Here is a 24,760-nt window from a genome sequence, read left to right as displayed (position 1 = left end):
AGCACATTCTGCTTAATTTCGTTTTCAGTTTCATTTTGATCAGTACTGGACAGTACTCTCGGGTCGGGAAAACCGTGGAACACGGTAAGTCCTACTTTAAATTGTATATTTTGGAGCTGAAAACCTTTAAATAGGCGATTTTAAATATTTTAATATCTATTGGAAAAGATTTGCACACTTGCGTGACTAATTTTTGCTTGCTGGAAGTTAAGCACGCGACACCTGCAGAGAAAGTCACGCAAATAAACGCTCCAGTACTAAACTGTGTCGAAACTTGAATTGCATTAGCAGAAAGAAAGTCTGCTGCAAAATGTTAAAAACCTAAACGTGCTAAAATGTTTCTGTCCTCGATAACATTTTGCAGCAGATTTTCTTTCTGCTAATGCATTTCAAGTTTGGTTTCATTCTGAATGCACAGCAGGATTGAGGAGTCTTCAATTTAATATTGAACTATGAAATGAATTATTAAAAATGCTACACATTTGTCGTAAATTTTATGCCTACAAAGCACTGATCTAAATACTGAATATTACTTGGAAGTACACGAGATTGATGATATAGTCACAAAGATTATTCTGTGGTGAAAATGCGTATTGTACTTAAGACTAAGATGAACGATTGTATACAAAAGTGTATTTGGTGTAGTGCTCGACAGTAGTCCATGTTGAATGAAGAATACAGTTCCTGAAAGCAGTTTGTTAGGAATAAAATACAGTTGTTGGTATCGAGTGGTTTTTTTGTTGACATGGACATTGGTTCACACTAGCGTTATGTCCATGTCGTTATGTCGTTATGTCGCTAGTGTGAACCAGGCCTAACATGAAACGATGACAGGATACATAATTAATTATCCGCCACCTTAAATATAATTTGTTAATTATGCTAGCTACGAACATGACGTGATATGATAATCTGCTTAATGTTTGGAACTGGCCTCCACTCTTAATTGTTCTACTTTCGAACTACGATTTTCACCGTGGTATGTGCACCTCCAATTAAATGTCGCCTCAATCTTAACAGTTTACAATTTATAGTTGTCCGTGACATTTACAAAACACAAAGCAGTAATTTATCTTGAGCAAAACCGAAAATTTGTATCGTAAGCTGTCTGGTTAGGTATAACCCCGTAAATCCGATCGCAATGAAACCTACGTTATACAGTGTATAATGAACATAAATAGTACATTCACGGTCTGTCGTGTCTTTATTGAAGAATGAAAGATACAACAGATTATTTATCTTCGCAACACTTCGGTCCCTATGAAGCTGAAATGCGAACTCGTTTAATATTTTTTTTAAAAATAATAATCTAAACTTATTAAAGCAACTTTTGTGGAAATTATTTTCAAAGCTATATGACTCCCCCGGCCTGTCTATATGTTACAGTGTATACTCAGCAAAGGGTTGGATTTCACTTCAGCGGCTTCTTTTCTTTACGTATTTTTCATGGATACTCAGCTTCGTTACATCTACTCAACTTCCATTTGCGTTCCTTCTTTTGTAAAGCCCCACCTGGTTTATTTCGTTTTCGATTACGTACTGGTCAGAATTGACCACTACTGCTGGTCGGAAAAAACGTGAAACACGAGCACGGTAAGTCTTCAAACTGTAGCTTTTGGAGACAAATACCTATGGGAGGGAGGGCGGGGCGCGACATTTGAACTGTAGTCGTGGTGTTTTACCGTCGAAAGACCTAGAACTGTCGTGCACGTTGAAGGGAACGGCTAATATTGCACCGCTACACTAATGGGAGAGCCATGACTGGATAATTAGCATTTCCACGGGACTTATGACTTGCATGCATAATAAAGTACTTTGCAAATGACTTTGAATAATCGGAAAATTCTGTACCATTTGTTTTTTTCTCCCTTTTCCAGTCTCCTAGCCAACAACGGAAAAGCAATAACCGGAAACTAAATTAGTTTCAGTCAGCCTAAACAGCGATTTCATTAGACTGAATAGGAAGGAAGGAAGGAAGGAAGGAAGGAAGGAAACTTTATTTAACCAGGGTGGCCCATTCAGCAACGAGGCTGGTATCCATTGAGGCCCTGAGACAATAAAATTTGTATAAGATAAAAACGTTAAAAATAAAAATAAAAAATTGAACAAATGTTTGTTTTGATGTAAATACTTTTGTAAATACTAAACTTTTAATCGTGGAGCACCTGTAAACTAGCTAACAGCTAAGTGTGTACTTTTTTTTCCACGTTAAATAAAGTATGTATGTATGTATGTAAAAACTTTAAAAAGCATTAAAATTAAATCTAAAGAAAACAAGACTCAAAAAATAACATTTACAAATAAAAATGCCTAATTATCAAGCTTTTAAAATCATTTAAGGACGGGACACTTTTATCATAGGCGGGTAATGAATTATAGACTTGACAGTGGTAAACTTCATGACTTGATAGTGGTAAACTGTCAATAAAGATTTGGGTTACATAATATGCTTAAAAAATTTCAATACTGCCTTTTAGTTACACCGTTACGCGTTTTGCTAGCAACCCAGGCCCGCGTCCCCCTAGACCAAGCGGTCGGGAAACGCGTTTCTCGACGGCTGGTTTAGGAGGACGCGGAGTCTGGGAACGACAATGCTAGCAATAATGTTGAAATACTGAGTATCTTCTAACAAATCTTTAATTTGATTGTTTGCAACTTTGATTTTTTCACCTTGATTTTTATGTTCTCTGCAAAAATGTTTGAGATTTCAGTCAATCATTTTAAGAATAAGATTGGGTCAGTTGATTTTGAACAATAAAGTCAAATTTAAAAACGCAGCGCACACGTGTTTGTAGAGCAGACATCTTTTGTTTCACTTCCAAAATTCGTGTTCGTCATAATAATAATAATAATAATAATAATAATAATGATAAATAATGATAATGATAATGATAATGATAGTGATAATGATAATGATAATGATAATGATAATGATAATGATAATGATAATGATAATGATAATGATAATTATAATAATAATAATAATAATAATAATAATAATAATACTAATACTAATACTAATAATAATAATATATTAATAATAATAATAATAATAATAATAATCGTAATTGCTTACTTATGGACGGGGAAGGAAAGTAGGAGTAAAAGCAGGTTCCTTCTACCTTCTGTAGGGACGATAGGGAAAAGGCAGGGTTTCGAAATATTTGGAGCGACTTTCCATTTCTTAACGTCGATTTCTTTCTATGATATAAAAGCATTACTTCTACATTACACCTCTATTTTGTTTCTTTCAATGTTTGTTCAATTATTCTTTCTTATTTGTCACAGGGCTAACTCAGCAGGACGTCATGGTCAACTTAGAAAACGTTTTCAAGTCATTCTTCATTGTCATAGGCCTAGTTATCGCAAGGTTTCTTCTCAACACTGGTCGCTGTCTAAAAGCCATTGAGTTGTGCAAGGAATGTTTGATTCTGTTGACTGATGTTAAAGAAATAGAAGAACAGTATGTCAAACTATTTAACGCGAGAGTCTATGAAACAATGTTCGATGCATACTGTCTTATCGGTGATTACACAAACGCAACAAAATACGGCAGGAAACTTCTTGTGGTTTTTCGCGATTCCGGTGAACGAGCCAAAGAAGGTCACTTTACCCTTGTTCTAGCAAATATATATAAGAAACAGTGTAAGTATGTAGAGGCAAAAAAACTGTATGAGAGATCAATCAATATAATGAAAGAAACTTGTGACAGAAAAGGAGAAGCAAAAGCTTACGGACAACGTGGAACTATATCTTATTATCTTGGGGAATACGACACGGCTAAAGAATATATGAAGAAAGCACTTGCGATCACAATGGAAATTGGTGACAGAGAAGGACAAGCAGCAGGTTACGGGAACATAGGAAGTGTCTTTCATTCTCTTGGTGAATATGTAAAAGCTCAAGAATACATCGAGAAAGCACTTGCGATCAGAATGGAAATTGGTGACAGAGAAGGACAAGCAGCAGATTACGGAAACATAGGAAGTGTCTTTCATTCTCTTGGTGAATATGCAAAAGCCCAAGAATACATCAAGAAAGCACTTGCGATCAGAATAAAAATTGGTGACAGAAAAGGACAAGCAGCAGATTACGGAAACCTAGGAAGGGTGTTTAAATCTCTTGGTGAATATGCCAAAGCCCAAGAATACCATGAGAAAGCACTTGCGATCAGAATGGAAATAGGTGACAAAAAAGGACAAGCAGTAGATTACGGAAACCTAGGAACTGTGTTTATATCTCTTGATGAATATTCGAAAGCTCAAGAATACATCGAGAAAGCACTTGCGATCAGAATGGAAATTGGTGACAGAAAAGGGCAAGCAGCAGATTACGGAAACCTAGGAACTGTGTTTATATCTCTTGGTGAATATTCGAAAGCTCAAGAATACATCGAGAAAGCACTTGCGATCAGAATGGAAATTGGTGACAGAAAAGGGCAAGCAGCAGATTACGGAAACCTAGGAACTGTGTTTATATCTCTTGGTGAATATTCGAAAGCTCAAGAATACATCGAGAACGCACTTGCAATCAGAATGGAAATTGGTGACAGAAAAGGGCAAGCAGCAGATTACGGAAACCTAGGAACTGTGTTTATATCTCTTGGTGAATATTCGAAAGCTCAAGAATACATCGAGAACGCACTTTCAATCAGAATGGAAATTGGTGACAAAGAAGGACAAGCAGCAGATTACGGGAACCTAGGAAGTCTTTTTGACTATTATGGTGAATATGAGAAGGCTAAAGAATATCTTGAAAAAGCACTCTCATTATGTAATTATATTGGAGACAGTGAGAAAGAGATGAAGTTTCACTACAACCTTTTTTACGTGGAGCTATCCCAAGAAAAAGTCATGGAAGCGTTAACCCATCTGCTCCAGAGCAACAGAAAAAGTGAAGAGATGCGAGCTTTGCTTGAAGACAATGATCAGTTTAAGATATCATTCTCCGACTCCCTTTTATTCTCCTACCAACAACTAAGTCATTTCCTTTTGGCTTCTGGAAATCCTAAAGAAGCCCTATGCGTTGAAGAGCTGAGACGGGCTAGAGCCCTAGCAGACTTGATGGCAGCGCAGTATTCGCTTGAAAGCAAGCAGATTGCAGCTTCTTCGCATTTATGGATTGAGAACATTATGAAAAAAGAAAGGAACAGCATTTGTCTGTATATTAGTTATCATGATCAAGATATATTTGTTTGGATTCTCAAAGCAAGTGGGAACATTAATTGTCGAAGAATAAACGTTAATGAAGAGATTGTTGGCACCGGATTAGTTCCAAATTTGGATGATTTTTTGGCTAAAAGTTTCCGCAGATTTGGTGTTTTTTCCGATGAGAATTGTGAAGATCGATCTTTAAATGTCATTGAGCAAACACTGGAGTCACCCCAAGAAGAGAGCATCACAGCTTTGCGGCTACTTGAGGACGACGACGATGAGTGTCAAAATCCCGTATCCAGCCTTTCTTTGTGTTACCGAATGGTAATCGGTCCTGTGGTTGATTTACTTGAGGGGCCCGAAATCATTATTGTTCCTGACCGCTCCTTGAACCAAGTTCCATTTGCAGCGTTACGTGATGAAGGCGGCAAGTATTTATCAGAGTCTTTCAGGATCCGCATTGTTCCTTCTTTGTCGACTCTCAAGCTCATCCAGGACAGTCCAGCAGACTATCACAGTCAAACTGGTGCACTTATAGTGGGCGATCCTCACGTTGGTCTGGTGTTTTACAAGAGATGTCTTGAAAACTTTAAGCCATTGCCTTGTGCAAGAAAGGAAGCAGAGATGGTTGGACGACTTCTAGGCGTTCAGCCTCTGTTAGGAGAATGCGCAACAAAGCGGGCTGTTTTTGAGATGATACGTTCAGTGAGTTTGATACACATTGCTGCACATGGAAATGCTGAAAGAGGAGAGATTGCCCTTGCACCAACTGTACGGGTTGCTGATGGGGCTCCTCAAGACGACGACTACCTATTGACGATGTCTGACATTTCGAAAGTTCGACTACGAGCGAAACTGGTGGTACTTAGCTGCTGTCACAGTGGGCGTGGACAGATTAGAGCCGAGGGAGTTGTTGGAATCGCACGGGCGTTCCTAGGATCCGGTGCACGGTCTGTACTTGTGGCATTGTGGGCCCTTGGGGACAGTGCAACAGAGCAGCTCATGAATAATTTCTACGAGCACCTTGCTCATGGGGAGAGTGCCAGTGAATCTCTTTATGAGGCCATGAAGTGGATGAGAGGTAACGACTTTCCTAAGGTTGAAGACTGGGCACCGTTTATGCTGATTGGAGATAACGTGACGCTTGATTTTGGAAAAGAAAGTAAGTGGTTTTGATGCTGTATTTCTATTTGCGGTTCACCAAGTACGAGTAAAATCAAAATTATAAATAAATTTTATCTTATTACTCGCCAAGAGGTCAGATTATGGAAATTCGGTTGATTCTGGGTTAATTTCGTTCGCAAAGCAAAACTGCTGAGATTGATTGATGAGATGCGGCTGTTTTCGCAGCATGGCGGCTGTATTCGCAGGCTACCGATCATATAACAATTTTTGCTTTAGCTAAATATTTTTGACTCAATTTGAGAATATCGTGAAGTGTTCTTTTAGTCTCTCCCTGTAATAAGGTTTCATCTGAAATCTTTAAGACAACTTATGAATAAAGAGACAAGATAACTGCACACTCTTTAAGTTATTTATCCACCTCACTTACCTAACATTGTTGCTACAGTATTTTGTCAAAGTGCGCAAGCAAAGAGCACTAATACATAAAAGGGCTACTTGATTTCTTTTAAAAGTATCGAATCATATATGACTCTTATATGGTTTAAAATAAGCCCCCTCTCTTTTGAAATCCCTTATAAGATCTTAGAAAGAAATAGGCCTAAGGACCGTATCAAGAAAAAGGCGGACAACTGACTTGGGTTTTTTTTATCTATAACGATCACCTTTTTTTACAACGGCCAGTATTTTTTCGTCTCCATGGTACGCTGATTATGCACTTTTTTCTGCATGCACTAAAATCCGAAGTGAATGAAACGAAACGAAACCAATAGAACGAGCGAAAGACATTACCATTGTTGAGAAATTACCGTAAATAGGCTAACCTTAGCGTTATTCCGGCTAACCGGAGTGCTTTTTAGGCTTTAGGGTTTAGTACATGCCACTTTACTCTCATTGAAACCTCTCCTCAACGGACAGTTGATTCCTTTTTAAAGGTGGCTTTTGTAGAGAGATTCAACTGTGCTTAGCATTTCTTTGTGTCTTTTTGGTGTTTTAGAAAGAAAGACTGACGAAGGAGAACCGAAAGGAGAACTCGAGCCATACTAAAAGTAAGCAAGGACCTGAGGAACTTCTTCCAAGGGTAAAATAGAAGATAATAGTAGACTTCAGTAGTTTTCGAAATGTCTATCGTCTGAGAAAGGCATCGTGTACTTATGACTAGGGTGCCTGGGAAATGAGTATAAATAATGAAATTAGGACGACAGTTTTGAAGCCAAGAACATTTCAGCCAATTAAGAAATGATCCAGTTGTACTTCATTGGCGAAATGATTCCCCAAAAACGTTTCGCAGACATTTTACAGCAAAATGTTAAAAACTTAGGTTTGAAAAAGACGCTTTCAAATGATTGCTAGAATCATTGAGTGGTTGGAATGTCTTTTGTTACCCCAGGCACGCGAATTATACAAATTTCACGCAAGCGTTTTTCTGTTCAGCATTTTCATTTTGAAATGGGCATCATCGTGTATAATTGTGCGTTTGAGATGTATCACGTGATACATTTTGACTCATTACTGGTGATATGCCGGAAATGATTCTTCATTTCAGTCTTCTTGGTGACTCAACAGATAATAATAGTCAAGATTTTAGTTTCCAGATCTCGTATATACGAAAGGCGTCTTATCGAGTCAAAATTTAAAGTAGTCGTAGAAGGTGTCTCGATAGTTATAAGTTGTGTTATTTCTAGTATATAGTAGTCCAGTCCCTGAACTCTCTCTTCCACGCGCCCTTTATAGGGGTCGAACCCAGGCGCGCGAAGAGAGAGTCCAGGATAACTTGCATGCGCATGCGCCAGTTTTTCCCCCAAAATTGGGGGAAAAACCATATTTGGCAGCCCTTTTGAAAACGCGCGCGCACAGATGACGAGTTCAACTACGCGACCGTGTACTAAAGCAGGATCACCGGGATAACTCTAAAAAGCCTAGCTTGGCAGTCCATGTCTGCTAAAAGCTAACGGCCAAAACAAAAATCGCTATCCGTCAACTATTCCTAGTATTTTGTAGCTGTTTATTGAATTGGTTTTGGATGCAACTGAGCACAGTTTTTCTCTTGCATTTATTCGCACACTCGGTCGCGTAGTTGAATTCGTCATTTGAGCGAGCCAGTTTTAACATAGCGCGCGCGTCCCAAGTAAGTGACGCCACACTCCTCGCTTCTGATTGGTTCATTCTGAGCATGCGCATGCAAGTTATCCTGGACTCTCTCTTTGCGCGCCTGGGTTCAACCCCTATAAAGGGCGCGTAAAAGATGTATATAGATGTTGTGTACATGTATAAGAGTGAATACGCGGACAACAGACGTTTTGAGTCATAGTTTATACTAGCCTTAGATATGGTCTGTTGCTTTGGCAGTCTTGCTACGAATTGAAATACTGACCGAGTTTCGAATTGTAGGACCTTATCTCCTGACATAGAGGATCATATCGTGAGAAAGGCCCGGCTGACCAATCAATGAAAATCGATGGTCGGAAATCAATCGATGTCAATCATTTATAAACAGTTTCTTAGTATATGAAATAATAACATACAGGTTGTACAATCCTTCCGAAAGTAATTTTAATTTCATTAATTCCGCTATCCTGAGTACCCACACCTGATTAGTTGAAACACGCAAAATGTGTGAGCTTATTATCCTGTGTAGCCCCTGTTAAGAACAGAACGAACTCAAATTGATGTGTACGCGAACATTGGACAAGAGTTAAACGAACGAGGAGGAATGGACGAATTTTGGAAGTTTCAATACACTCACTGGTAAAGGAGGTCCTAAAATACAAGTACAATCTATCAGTAAAAATGGTTAGTCATCGAATACCACGTGCGCATTATTTGTCAAACCATTATATACTCAGTAAGGTAGAAATATTATACATTAAAAGTTAGATTGTATTAGTCTTCACGAACTTAACTAGGCAGACTTTCTCATCAGCCAGTAATCAGTCATAACCAGACTCATCTTTACAACGCACAATTGTTATGTTTAAAAAGGAACAATGAATTACATAGACTACAAAGCTATCTTTTCACCTGGATAAATAAGTATCTTTATTCGCGGTAAATTGTGCTTATAAGATATAGTATAAGTATAAGTATAACCTGTAGTTGTTAATCTACAACCATATTGTTACTAATCATCAACCTTATTGTTACTGCAAATCTTCAGATAGATTACAGAATAAACGCGTGAAGACCAAGTTCTGAGTGTCCTGCCTGATTCCAGTTGTTGCAAAACCGGTACCTGGGAACACGTGATAAGTTCCTTACCCGCAGCCAATCGTGTGCTGAGCTTATTCCACCTCCCCCACCCCTCCCAGTCAGAGTTCATTTTCCAAGTGTCAAGCGCAATGAGTTTTCCGGAATTAGGTTGTTGCGTGATTTAGTTGTCACGTTTGGTCTTTCAACATCTTACAAGTACACATGAAACAGCGTTTCAGCCTGAAAAGTGAACTCTCTCTCCCGGATGTAGGTTGTTGCGTGATTTAGTTGTCACGTTTGGTCTTTCAACATCTTACAAGTACACATGAAACAGCGTTTCAGACTGAAAAGTGAACTCTCTCTCCCGGATGTAGGTTGTTGCGTGATTTAGTTGTCACGTTTGGTCTTTCAACATCTTACAAGTACACATGAAACAGCGTTTCAGACTGAAAAGTGAACTCTCTCTCCCGGATGTAGGTTGTTGCGTGATTTAGTTGTCACGTTTGGTCTTTCAACATCTTACAAGTACACATGAAACAGCGTTTCAGACTAAAAGGTGAACTCTTTCTCCCGGATGAATAAGGTTGATGCATGATTTAGTTGTCACGTTTGGTCTTTCAACATCTTACAAGTACACTTGAAACAGCGTTTCAGACTGAAAAGTAAACTCTCTCTCCCGGATGTAGGTTGTCGCGTGATTTAGTTGTCACGTTTGGTCATTCAACATCTTACAAGTACGCAATAAATAGCGTTCAGACTGAAAAGTGAACTCTCTCTCCCGGATGTAGGTTGTTGCGTGATTTAGTTGTCACGTTTGGTCATTCAACATCTTACAAGTACACAATAAATAGCGTTCAGACTGAAAGGTAAACTCTCTCTCCCGGATGTAGGTTGTCGCGTGATTTAGTTGTCATGTTTGGTCATTCAACATCTTACAAGTACACAATAAATAGCGTTCAGACTGAAAGGTGAACTCTTTCTCCCTGATGTAGGTTGTCACGTGATTTAATTGTCATGTTTGGTCTTTCAACAGCTTACAAGTACGCACGAAACAACGTTTCAGACTGAAAGGTGAACTCATTCGACTTATTCTCAAGCGAAATTACCCTGGAAAATTATTATCATGCTGTCAATTGATTGGCCATATTGCATTCTGCACTGTCCTTTAATTCTCTGAGTTTTTTTTTTAAAGATTGACAAGATTGGTTAAAAATGCATTTTTTACACGGTTAGCTGAGCTACCCAGCAAATTGTTAGAGGACCCAATTCAAATACCTCGTTTGCGTGTCATTTTAAAGGTTAACCGCTTACAACTGTATCAGTATACATACCTCTTATTTATCTCGTTTGAAGTCCAAAGTGCGCGACAATACTGCAGAATAGAGCTCGTAAAACTGAGCATATTGGTGACCCAAGGACGATGTTGAGCAGCATATCGTGATTTGTAACGGCCATTTTATTAACTTTAGAAGGGAAAGGCAGAGGCATATAACAGAACAGCGAGGCGCGAATTTAATTCTCGCTTTACGTTGATGTCCTTTAGGCCATCCCAATAAAATGGTTCGTTTCTCATTTTTTTTTTCGAAAAGTAAAAAAAAAGAAAAATCCAGATTCACTAGTAAAAGACAGATGAAAAGAAGCAAGTACTTTAATTTACAAGCACAAAAGCTTGTTTTATTAACAACAATTGGTATGATGCGATGTCCTTGTCTTTAATTAACATCGATTCTACGTTTTTTAAAGGCTGTTTAAACATTTGATAAGGGATAATGAACGAAAAGACAACGTTTTCAAGTTGACTTTGTAACCAGGCTTTCCTACTTAGCTGCCCAGCCTTCTCTAGCCCCGTCCATTCTTTTATTTTTTGCCCGACCGACCGACCCACCTTCACAAGAAACGGGGCGATAAGAAACGAAACATAACGAAATTGGAGATTAAGCTAGATTGGGGGGGGGGGGGGGTGGGGGTCGCCGCAGTTTTACAGCGATTGCTATTTTCCCGAGCGTCTAAGTATTCTGGAGTCTCGACAGACTCCTGACACAGTTGCCTCCACATCACTGTCCCGCGATTAGCGAATAAAAGTAAAGCGAATTTATATGGAATATTAATGCCAATTTATGTGTAATATAAATTTAAGTAAATGCCACAACCATGAATGTGAGATCAGAGAAGTAAAAAGAGCACCCCAGTCAAATATACAGATCTGTCACGCAATAGGCTGCAAGACTAACACTCTTGCGTTACATTCAAAGGTCAAAGTCGCTTCTGTACCAGTATGTACTGCAATTTCGGGCTGGCCAATCATATTGCCCCTATTCTATCATGTCAATCAAGACCATGCGGTTTCATCTAGACATCATTAATTTTACTTCAAATTCTCTGAGCTCTAGAATGGTTCTGACAATAATTAGTCGCTGTGATACCCTTCGATTGTTTTTGCTTCAACATCGATCATCAGTAGTTTTACACATTTTATTCCGCTGTTCGACGATAAATATGCCGCTGATGCGTTGTCGAAGGCTTCGTGTTGATGAATAGCTATGAATTCAACCGGCGATATCCAGTACTAACAGGTATCCGGTCCAGCAACCGAGGAACTTATGCACAAAAAAGAGATTGCCTCTGCCGGAATATTGTAACTCTCTCGAATCGGCTTCAAGGTCCTGTGGTCTCCAAACCGCGGCTAAAACTGACAGTACAGGAAAAACACTATGGTGTTGGGAGACACCGTGCCTCCGTTTACCCGAGACTATGTGATCATTAACGACTTTTATTATATGGCTACAATAGTACGCGCGCTCTGATTGGCTGCTGATCGGGCATTATTTTCTTGTAATGACCGGGCATTATGAAAAAGTTTCTAGGCTCGGCGGTTTTTACATGGTTTTTTGAGTTGTGAGTAAAAGATACTAGCGCAATTGCGAGAACGACAATAAATACTGACAAAATGTAACTATCTTTTAAACAACTGAAAGAAAAATATCAGCATACCGATATTTCTTTAGTATGAGCGACGAAGAGAGCCACAGAGAGCGAGAGCGAGTTTCACCTCGGTGTTTTTTAGATATTTCAGTTTAGAATAGCGCTAAAAGGCCATATAATAAATAACTTATTAACCTCGTCCGTTCGGTCATTACAGGGCAATCTCAGACCTCGGCCTTGATGTATTGACCTCGCTATCGCTCGGTCAATACATCAAGGCCTCGGTCTAAGATTCCCCTGTAATGACCTCACTCTCGGTTAATAGGTAGTATATAAAGACAAGACAATTTTCTCAACTGGAAAATGCTACTCTCTTGTCAAGCCGGAGAAAAGTCAACAAGAGTCAAAGCCGTCGCGAATGTCTTTCAAGCCTCGTCTAGCGCCTTCTTTCCCGCCGAAAGTGGTCAGTGAAAACTTTGAAAGTGCTCCGGATTTCTCCAGAGTTTACCTTTGGCCAAGTAGAATCGAGGAGCTTGCTAAAAGCTAAGTATAAATATGTATACGCCGATTTGATTGTACATTATCTTAGACCGGCGATAAATGAGTTTTTCAATAGGGAAACAAACGAAACGTCGAGCATTTTGCAGGCTGCCGTTTCCACTAACCATCGTAAAGGGCTGGAAATTACAAGATGTCGGTGGAATTATCGAAGTCATGTCTTAATACCTGAGTAGACGAGACATCTTTGATAATTTGGCTGCTAAAAGTTGAGGAAGAGTGACCTAAAATTAGCTTTCCTGGAGGCTGGGGTGGTGTTTTTTCGTCCCTTGTCACTGAGGTCAAAATAGGACAAATTTAAGCTTAATTCAAAGCTAAGGAAGCTTTTCAGCTTAAAGAATATTTAGACCTATTTAATGAGGATTCTGAAAAAGTAAACAGTTTCATTTAATACAAGGAATTCGAGGTATTTAAGGATGCCAATATGACTGGCATTTTAACAGAAATCGGTTATAATTGAAAGGGGATTTGAACAATTGTAGCCAGGATTTGATCCTAGACATAAAATACAAGAACAAAATTTCTTACGTGAGTACGTCATAGTAAGTAAAAAGTGATGATTTTAAGATCAAAGCTTGATTTGTAGTGAATACATTACTTTGTCACGCAAGGAACATCGAACATATCATGACGTATTACTAATAACACCAAATTTGAAGCCTGCCGAGTCTAGTAGCAGAAGGATAAATCATAAGGAGCTATTCTACATGTATCTACAATGAATGCATCCTAGAGTCACAAGCATCCAAATTATTCAAATACGCCATATTTTTTCGCAACTTCTTCCCTGATTGATTCTTGCGTGGGTTCCAGCTGCCTTACCGCCATGTTTTTTTTTCAAGCCAGCAATGTGCAATTCCAGCAGTAAATAACAAAATTTTGCTCTATATAAGGTATTTCTTCCCTTAAAAGAGAGTCCATTTACCTGCGAAACCAATCAGAAATACCAGCATAAACAATGGTACCTTTCCTTGGCAACAGATGTCCTGGAGTGCAAGGTCAATATATTTATATATATAAATAATTTTATTCATGTTGCAAATATCTGTTTTTTCTGCAAAAAAGATAGGAACCATGGTTTTAAATGATGAAATGAAGCTTCCACATATATTTGTGAACTCTGAGTGTAATTTGCGATGGACAAGATTAAAATTTCTGCAGCGGGCTGTAAGAAGAAGTTGTATGTGATAACATCAGACCATGGCTGGCATTTTTTGATGTCACATGGCCCGGATTGCATTGCTCTGTCTTCGTGCAAACAATATATTTCAGTACACTTGCTATGGTACCGGTATTAAATAAGAGAAAGGTACAAATTAACATATCTGTTTTGTGGTATAACAATATTTCAAGTTGCTTAATATTGAACCAATTTGTTAAGGGTCACTTTAGCCTCCAGGAATACCTTAAATTTTTCTACACTCTGGTCACTCCTAGGCATCTGAACTTCTCAATTGGAAATCAGCACTCTTTGAATTCTTGCCAAGTCATTCAAAAGGAATGATTATGATAATTGAATAGTCTTGTATTTACATATCTACTCATATACTTGTATAGACGTAAAGATATAAACCTATTTTATATTGCATGCTGTTTAACAATTGGTTCATGCTTTAGCGTGCTCCATCGAGTTATGGAGCACGCGGGAAGTTTGGAGACTGGCACGAGAGAAGCGTAAGAGTTGCCCGAGGCGATAGCCGAGGGCAACTCTAGCTTCTTGAGTGATCTCCAAACTTCCCAAGTGCTCCATAACTCGATGGAGCACAGCTAAAAGCATGAACCAATTGTTTTATAACATTGCCGGTGGAATTGTGCATCAAAACCGGCCGCGGGGAAAAAACTGTGTTTATTGTGTGCAGTGTGAGAACATAAACTTAGCGGTCGAGTAATAAATTACACATGTACAAGTTTACACGATTGGAGCAGTTTGTATCAAATGGCTGATAAATTGACTAAGTTTATACGGTGGCAGAGCTAAGGAAAAAAGGACGAAAACAGCAAATACTGCTGTTGATTCTGAGGTTAGTTTTCGCTGAATTAAAATTAAAATGTTTACTCCCGAGTGGAAGAAAATTAAAACAAAACAACCTCGAACAGCCGAGCAGATTCCAAGGATTAAAAGAGTCAAAGAATTCGGTTCCATGCTTAGTTTTAAGTATTTTTGTGGACCGATTTTATTTGTAATTGATGTAAATAAACATTTATTTTTGAAAACGGTAGTTGAATGAAGCGCCCGATGAAGTACCGAGCGGCAAAATCACAACAGAGCCGTAGACGCTTTGGTGTAATGCTTAAAACGCGAAAACTTTCGTCATGCAGCTGGTTTTTAGTGCCATCGAGCTGTTGTCATTCATGGTTGGCCCATTCTTCCACGTTAGGGCCGTGAAAAAAATGATTTTCGTCCTTCGAGACTCGCTCGTTAGTTGTTGTTGTTTGAATGAAGGAAAGCACACAAACAACTTTGACGGCAAAATCGAATTTATTTTCTCTTTCGCTCTCCGTCTCGTAATAAGAAACAGCTTACCTCGTAGCTCGTATCCTTGGAAAAATATTGAAAGGATTCACTTTTCATATTCCGAAGATAATATGTCATCGCTTTCGCAAAACACAGCGTATGAGCTTTACTCAGTGAAATTTTCACTCGTCGATTACGTCATCAGCGTGCTCCATCGGGATTTTGAGCACGCTTACGTATACTGAATTTGATTGCGCGGCTCTGCTAGCTATGTTATAATCGTCTATGGGGAATACACTTCGTGTATTTGTGGGGTGAAGTGCTCCATACAATTCGCCCTTTTGCCCCATAGCCTCACAGGGTCAGCTTTCCCTGTAGAGTGGGCTCCCAGTGTTGCTGTTGTTGGCTGTTGTGTTTGTTCCCAAGGGTCCTGGAGATTAGGACCCCAGTTTCTTGGGAACCAGGGAAAGTGGTTGTGTTTGTTCCCAAGGGTCTTAGGACCCCAGTTTCTTGGGAACCGGGGAATGTGGTTGCGTTTGTTCCCAAGGGTCTTAGGACCCCAGTTGCTTGGGAACTGTTCCCAAGGGTCTTAGGACCCCAGTTGCTTGGGAACCAGGGAATGTGGTTGTGTTTGTTCCCAAGGGTCTTAGGACCCCAGTTGCTTGGGAACCAGAAATGTGGTTGTGTTTGTTCCCAAGGGTCTTTGGACCCCAGTTGCTTGGGAACCAGGGAGTGTTGTTGTGTTTGTTCCCAAGGGTCTTAGGACCCCAGTTGCTTGGGAACCAGGGAATGTTGTTGTGTTTGTTCCCAACCTCTCATTGCCAACCAACTTACCTGTAATACTCTGCATGATTCCTATTGGCAACTCGAGCACTTCACCCCTTACCCCTTTTCTCCCACTGAACTTGTTGTCTTGTTTTCATGTCATGGGTTGGGAGCATTAATGCGAAAATGACCAAAGGCTGAGATATGTTCTCGTCGGCTTGAAGATGTATGATAATTTTGGACCAGGGGAAAGTGGATTTTGCCTCTTCCCCACCCCTCTCCCCAGCTCCTAACTCCAGCGGTTGTGTGAATGACGTAATATGATAATCTGCTTTCTCAGAATGTTGGGAAACCCCCGAATGATTTCCGGTTTCACTTTCTAAGGGTGCGTTTCTTTGGGAAAAATCCAAATCCGGATTCTTGATCCAAAAACGGATTTTGCGTTTCTTTACCTATATCCGAAAATGGATTAATCTTGGATCAATGATCTGAAGAATCCACACTTCGAGTGGATACATCAGATCATATCTGAATCCGGATTTTTAGGATTCATGATCCGTGCGTTTCTTTGGGAAAGGATTCGAAAAAAGTACCTTGGCCCAGCGGTCTTTGCTGTGAAAATACAGGTTCGCTCTTTGTAAACACTGCCATACGGAAAGTTTTAGGCGGTTATTTCGATCACAATACTAAAATATTTCACGATAAAAGGAAACGGTAGCTTCAGATAGGTATGTAGTATCATTTTAAACGGGATACAGGTTTTCTAGAACAGCCACTGTGTGCCTACGGAAGTTGTATCCTTTTGAAATTGTCACGAGTTCAATTTGCACTGATCATTTCGCAATCATTCTTCGCTTTCAGATGCTTTCTCGCCACATCGTGCTTAACGCTAAAGAAGATCTACTTCGACGTGTGGTTTTTGTAAAAGATTTTGTATGTTTAAATTATTTTAGCTAGGATACATTCGACGAAAAGTAAATTTGTGCTGATATTTTATGTTCTGTGCGAAATGTGTTTACGGGGTTGTCATGGCAAAAAATCCGTTTTCGGATTCTTCGTTTCTTTGGGAGCAAAGTATCCGTGTGATCTGAGATCAATGATCCAATTTTGGATTTTCCCAAAGAAACGCACCCTAAACTGAACTGTACTCTGAATAGATTCGCTGTGGTAAGTAGAATTCTCTTTGTCTTATATATTCTAGATCTGCATTATATCTTATTCAGTTAATACTTGTTATATGTAGTGCGATTTCGACATTATTTACATAACATAAAACGGCAACTAAAGGCAAATAAAAACGATAATTTGCTTTAGTCGGTAACCATGCAACGGCGGGGGAATGAAATCGATTAAATCGTCCAAAGAGGTTCAAGGTTATAATATGAACACAAATTCACGGTCTCCCATGTCTTGATTTAAAAGCGAATAACAACAGACCAAGTATTAAAGAGCGATTTCTTTAGTTCCCTTGTTTGTCTTCGCAACACCGTCCTGTCGTGAATAGCCTGCGAGCAAGCTATTTACCTAAACTACGTTAACTGAAATGCGAACTCGTTTGATGAATTATCAACAAAATTATCAGTGGAAATTACTTTCAAAGCTTAAGGTGGACTTTTCTGTCTGTATATAACAGCATATACTTGGCAAAGCGTCAAAACACACTTTAGCGACTAAGCTTTGTTTAGTAATTTTGCACGGCGTTTTAGCTTTGTTGCCTACTCAATTTGCAGAATTTGCATTTGCGTTGTTTAATGTTTTTGAAAACCCTGCTGCTTTATTTGGGTTTCGGTTTCATTTTGAACAGTATTAACTACTAGTGGAAGCAAATATCTGCCAATGGGCGATATTAAATATTTTAATTCCCATTGGAGAAGGTTTTCATCACTTGCGTGACTAACTTTTGTTGGAGTGCTGGAGTAGTCACGCGACACACGAAAGTCACGCAAATCAACGCTGCTGAAGCGAAAATTATGTTGACTTATCAGGCAGCAGGGTCTGCTAAAATTTTAATCTGTTATTTAACGTTTTGCAGAAAGAATCCTTAGACTTCTTATTGTTGACGCGTTTTGATTTTGGTTTCATTCTTAACACACACGAGTGGTGAGTGCAATTCTGTTTTGGATTATTGAATGATTAATCGAATTGTTATGAAATGGTATACGTATACGTCACTTAGGTATTTTCGCCCTAAGTTATGATCGGAACGGTACATTTTGAAATATGACCGAAGAAATAAGGTTAATGAATACGGTTTAGAATAGGGTAGCCATCTCAAATCATAATTTTAACTGCAGTGTCAGATTGTCGTCATAATAATCTGCTTTCTCGGAATGTGGGGGAAACCCCTAGTGTTTCCGGTTTCACTTTCTAAAACGAACTTTACATCGCATTTGCCGTTGTAAGTAAAATAATTCTTGTTTTTTAACTGCGTTCTATCTTATCCAGTTAATACTTGCAATACATTGTTTGGTTTCGACATTATTAACAAAAAGCAAAAAGGAAGCTAACGCAAATAAAACCGATCATTTGCTTCAAGATCGAGAGCTGTTTGGTTCGGTAACAATCTGAAAGTCGGAAGTATGAAATCGCACAAAGCAAACGTAAAGCACTTCGTAAAATGGCACAGTCAGTACGTTCACGGTCTCTCGTGTCTTAATTTGAGTATGAAAAATTATAACAGACCAAACAAGAGCAGTTCAATGTTTCGTTTAATGATGTTTTTTTCTTAGCTTTCCACAAGGCAGCAGGACGTCATGGACAACATAGACTTTATCTTCATAGGCGTTATTCTCGCTAATTTCCTTCTCAACACCGGTCGTGGTTTAAAAGCAATCGAGTTGTGCAATGAATGCTTGGTTCTGCTAAACATTAGAGGTGTAGAGGAACAGTATGTCAAACGATTTAAGTCTTTACTCTATGGAACAATGTTCAATGCATACTATCTTATCGGTGATTATACAAACGCAACAAAATACGGCAGGAAACGTCTTGTGATTTTCCACGAGATGGGTGAAGGAGCCGAAGAAGGGCAATTGGCCATAGCACTGGCAATTATATATAAACGACAGTATAAGTATGTAGAAGCAAAAGAACTGTATGATAGAGCAATCAATATTATGATAAAAATTGGTGACAGACAAGGAGAAGCGCATGCTTATGGACAATGTGGAAGTATGTCTTATTATCTTGGGGAGTACGTTAAGGCTAAAGAGTATATGGAGAAAGCACTTACGATCAGAATGGAGATTGGTGACAAAAAAGGGGCAGCAACAGTTTACGGAAACCTAGGAAGTGTGTCTACATCTCTTGCTGAATATGCGAAAGCTCAAGAATACATCGAGAAAGCACTTGCGATCAGAATGGAAATTGGTGACAGAAAAGGACAAGCAGCAAGTTACGGAAAACTAGGAACTGTGTTTCAATATCTTGACGAATATGCGAAAGCTCAAGAATACATCGAGAAAGCAATTGCGATCAGAATGGAAATTGGTGACAGAAAAGGACAAGCAGCAGAATACGGAAACCTAGAAACTGTGTTTGAATCTCTTGGTAAATATGCCAAAGCTCAAGAATGCATTAAGAAAGCACTTGCGATAAGAATGGAAACTGGTGACAGAAAAGGACAAGCAGCAGATTACGGAAACCTTGGAACTGTGTCTATTTCTCTTGGTGAATATGCGAAAGCCCAAGAGTACATTGAGAAAGCACTTGCGATCAGAATGGAAATTGGTGACAGAAAAGGAAAAGCAGGAGATTACGGAAACCTAGGAACTGTGTCTATATCTCTTGGTGAATATGCGAAAGCTCAAGAATACATTGAGAAAGCACTTGCGATCAGAATGGAAATTGGCGACAGAAAAGGAGAAGCAGCAGATTACGGAAACCTTGGAACTGTGTTTAAATGTCTTGATGAATATGCGAAAGCTCAAGAATACATTGAGAAAGCACTTGCGATCAGAATGGAAATTGGTGACAGAAAAGGACAAGCAGCAGATTACGGAAACCTAGGAACTGTGTTTGAATCTCTTGGTGAATATGCCAAAGCTCAAAAATGCATCGAGAAAGCACTTGCGATCAGAATGGAAATTGGCGACAGAAAAGGACAAGCAGCAAGTTACGGAAACCTAGGAACTATGTTGCAATCTCTTGGTGAGTATGCCAAAGCTCAAGAATACATTGAAAAAGCACTTCCGATCAGTATGGAAATTGGTGACAGAAAAGGACAAGCAGCAGATTATGGAAACTTAGGAACTGTGTATAAATCTCTTGGTGAATATGCCAAAGCCAAAGAATACATTGCAAAAGCACTTGAGATTAGAATGGAAATTGGTGACAGAGGAGGAGAAGCAACAGATTACGGAAACCTAGGTACTGTGTTTGAATCTCTTGGTGAATATGCCAAAGCTCGAGAATATATCGAGAAAGCACTTGCGATCAGAATTGGAATTGGCGATAAAAAAGGACAAGCGGCAGATTACGCAAACCTAGGAACTGTGTTTCTTTCTCTCGGTGAATATGCGCAAGCTAAAAGGAATCTTGAAAAGTCACTTTTAATATGTAAAGATATTGGAGACCGTGAGAAAGAGTGTAAATGTCATCACGACCTATTCTATGTGGAGCTATCTCAAGGGAAAGTCATGGAAGCGTTTGACTGTCTGCTTCAGAGTATCAGAAAAAGGGAAGAGTTGCGAGCTTTTCTTGAAGGCAACGATCAGTTCAAGATATCATTTTCAGACGTTCACCTTTTTTCATATCAGAAACTCAGCGATTTTCTTTGTGCGTGTGGGATGCCTGACCACGCCCTGCCCGTTGAAGAAATGGGACGAGCTAGAGCGCTAGCAGACTTGATGGCAAGTCAGTACTCCCTTGAAAGCAAGCAAATCGCAGCCTATACGCATTTATGGATGGAAAACACTATGAAAAAGGAAAAGAACTGCACTTGTCTGTACATTACTTATCATTATCGAGATGTACTTATTTGGATTCTCAAAGCAAATGGGAACATTAAATTTCGAAGAATAAACGTGAATGAAGATATTGTTGGCGCCGGAGTAGTTCCCAATTTGGATGATTTTTTTGCTAAAAGTTTCCGATGCTTTGGTGTTTTACCCGAGGAAAATTGTGAAGATCGATCATTAAATGCTATTGAGCAAAAACAGGAGTCATCCCAAGAAGAGAGCATCGCAGCTTTGCGACTTGTTGAAGACGACGAAGAGGAAAGTCAAAATCCCGTATCCAGCCTTTCTTTGTGTTACCGAATGATCATCAGTCCTGTGCTTGAGTTACTTGATGAGCCTGAAATCATTGTAGTTCCTGATCGCTTCTTGAACCAAGTTCCATTTGCAGCGTTAACTGATGAAGACGGCAAGTATTTATCAGAGTCTTTCAGGATCCGCATCGTTCCTTCTTTGTCGATTCTGAAGCTCATCCAGAACAGTTCTGCAGACTATCACAGTCAAACTGGTGCACTGATAGTGGGTGATCCTCAAGTTGGTCTAGCGTTTTACAAGGGGAGTCTTGAAAACTTCAAGTCATTGCCTTGTGCCAGAAAGGAAGCAGAGATAGTCGGACGACTGCTGGGCGTTCAGCCTCTTTTAGGAGTATGCGCAACAAAGCAGGCTGTTCTTGAGGTGATAAATTCAGTGAGTTTGATACATATTGCTGCACATGGAAATGCTGAAAGAGGAGAGATTGCCCTTGCGCCAACTGTACGGGTTGCTGGTGGGGCTCCTCAAGACGATGACTACCTATTGACGATGTCTGACATTTCGAAAGCTCGACTACGAGCGAAACTGGTGGTACTAAGCTGCTGTCACAGTGGGCGTGGACAGATTAGAGCCGAGGGAGTTGTTGGAATCGCTCGCGCGTTCCTAGGATCCGGTGCACGCTCGGTACTTGTGGCATTGTGGGCCCTTGGGGACAGTGCAACAGAGCAGCTCATGAATCATTTCTACAAGCATCTTGCCAATGGAGAAAGTGCCAGTGAATCTCTTCACGAGGCCATGAAGTGGATGAGAGATAACGGTTTTCCCAAGGTTGAAGACTGGGCACCGTTTGTGCTGATTGGGGATAACGTGACGTTTGATTTTGGAAAAGAAAGTAAGTGATGATCAACTTTTCGTTTCCATAGTGTTTGATAGTACACTTTAGTCGGAATGTACTAAAAACCCGAACCGAAATGAAACCTTCGAAATAGGCGAAATCATTACCATTAATGAGAGCATACCGTAAAAAAAAGGCTAACCTGTGCGTTTTTCAGGCTTACCGAAGAGTTTTTAAGGCTACCTTGCATTGTGTGCAAGGACTTTGTTTAGTTTCGGGTTTTACAGTACTTAGCATTTCCTTGTGTCTCTTTTGTGTTTTAGGAAGAGAGACTGAAAAAGGAGAACTCGAAGGAGAACCCGAGCCACACAAAAAGTAAGCAAGGAGCTGAGCAACCTCTTGCAAGTGTAAAATAGTAGATTTCATGAGTTTTCGATGGTGTCTATTGCCTGACAAAGGCACCGCGCGTGCTCATAAAATTATAACTAGGGTGCCCGAGAAATGAGCAAAATGAAATTAGGAGGACAATTTTAAAGCCAAGGGCTTATCAGCTAACCGAGAAATGATCCAGAATTACTTTATTGGTGAAATGATTCTCCGAGAATTTTCTGCAGTCCTTTCCCAGCAAACCGTCTGGACGTAAAAAGGGTCCGCCGCTTGCGGTTAGAAACACTGGTTTGGAAAAGACGCTTTCAATTAATTTCTACAATCATCGATTTGTTGGATAGTCTTTTGCTACTCTAGGGCACGTAAATTATACAAATTTCACGGAAGCGTTTCTCTGTTTAGCATTTTCGTTTTGAAATGGGCATCATCGTGTAACAATTGTGCGTTTGAGATGTATCCCGTGATACATTTTGACTTGTAACTGATGATATGCCGGAAAATAATTTTTCATTTCACTGATTTCAGTCTTCTTGGTGACTCAATAGATAATAAGCTGTATAGATTGTAGTTTCTAGAAGCTGTATATGCGAAGGGCATCTTATTAAGTCAAAATTTAAAGTAGTCTTAGAAAGTGTCTCGATAGTAAATAAGTCAGTGAGTGGTTTTTAGTATATAGATGTTATGTACATTTACAAGAGTGAATACGCAGATAACCGACTTTTTGAGTCATTGTTTATAGTAGCCTTAGATATGGTCTATTGTTTAATTTTGGTAAAGTCTTGCTACGTATTGCTGAATATATACTGACCAAGTTCTCTATAAGCATACCGAATTCTAGGACCTTAACTCCTGACATGAAGGATCATATCTTCAGGAAGGTTGAGGTCAAAATCATTTATGAGCAGTTTCTTATCATATGAATTAATAATATACAGCTAGGTTGTACAATCCTTCAGAAAGTAATTCCAATTTTATTAATTACATTGAGTACCCACACCTGATAAGTTGAAACACGCACAATCTGTGAGCGTATTATAATGTTAAGTCCCCGTTAAGAACAGAACGAATTCAAATTAATGTGTTCGCGAACATTGGACAAGAGTTGAACGGACGAGGAGGAATGAACTAATTTTGGAAGTTTCAAAATGTTGGAAGAGGTCCTAAAATACAAAGAAAATCAGTAAAAATGGTTAGTCATCGAATACACGCGGATGTCTTAGTTCAGATGTTTTGCGAACACCAATACACATTATTTGTACAACCATTAAATACTCCAGTAAGGTGAAAATATTATACATTAAAAGTTAGATTGTATTAGTCTTCACGAACTAAACTAGGCAGACTTTCTCAACAGCCAGTGATCAGTCATAACAAGACTCATTTTTACAAAGTTGTTAGGTTTAAAAAGGAAACACGAAACTACATAGACTACAAAGTTATTGTAAAAGACTTTTTGCGTTTAGAAATTACCTGCAAACCTGTACAAATAATTATCATAATGATGTTCTTTTAAGCAAACCTTAGGTTTTGCCTAGATAAATATCTTTGTTCGCAGTAAATAGTGCTTATAAGAGTTAAGGGTAGCTCTTGTTTATCAAACGAAAGTATTTTCTTTGAAGTTCAATTACTTTTATGTTTGAAATAAAAGCTTTCTAGAGGGAAAATCATAACCAGCACAGATTTACATTTTAAACTAGCTTTGTTGTTACTGTAAATCTTCAGAAAGGTTAAACAATAAATGTGCGAAGACCAGGTTCTGAGTGTCCCGATTGCAGTTGTTGCAGATCTGGTACCTTGGAACACGTGACAAGTTTCTTCCCCGTAGCCAAGAGCGTGCTCAGCTCATTCCCCACCTCCCCCACCCTCAGTCAAAATTCATTTTTACAGAGTCAAGCGCAATAAGTTTTCAAGCCAAAAGTGTATTGATGAACTACTTTCCAATTTTTGCGCTCCTAGTGGCAAACCCTTTGTCACAGTACTAAGAGAGGTCAGATTTTCTCTTTTTTAAGTAACTGTCAGTTGTGATTAGCGGGACGAATCCTATTGAACTGCAATACTGCATTATAAATGGCATATTTTTGTTAATGGCCCGCTCAGCTGTTCGGTTACCTTATTGACCAAGCATGCGGCATGTTGACCGAGTTGATATTTTGTTCATGTGGACCAA

The 24,760-nt window shown here is 39.2% G+C and overlaps 1 protein-coding gene across 1 annotated transcript; it reads left to right on the top strand.

Annotated features, from left to right (window-relative positions):
* On the top strand, window positions 1-24,138 carry LOC144660543 (uncharacterized). The gene is made up of 4 exons (XM_078521205.1): window positions 1-84; window positions 3,289-4,773; window positions 19,249-22,263; window positions 22,530-24,138. Exons 2-4 carry the CDS (start codon window positions 3,309-3,311, stop codon window positions 22,583-22,585), a joined length of 4,536 nt encoding a protein of 1,511 aa, XP_078377331.1. The 5' UTR covers window positions 1-84; window positions 3,289-3,308; the 3' UTR covers window positions 22,586-24,138.
* Window positions 24,139-24,760: the final 622 nt, after the last annotated feature.

This window comes from Oculina patagonica, chromosome 7, assembly GCF_052425735.1.
Source record: "Oculina patagonica isolate OP01 chromosome 7, crgOcupat, whole genome shotgun sequence".
NCBI classification, from domain to species: Eukaryota; Metazoa; Cnidaria; class Anthozoa; order Scleractinia; family Oculinidae; genus Oculina; species Oculina patagonica.
This window is presented reverse-complemented; position numbering and strand designations above follow the sequence as displayed.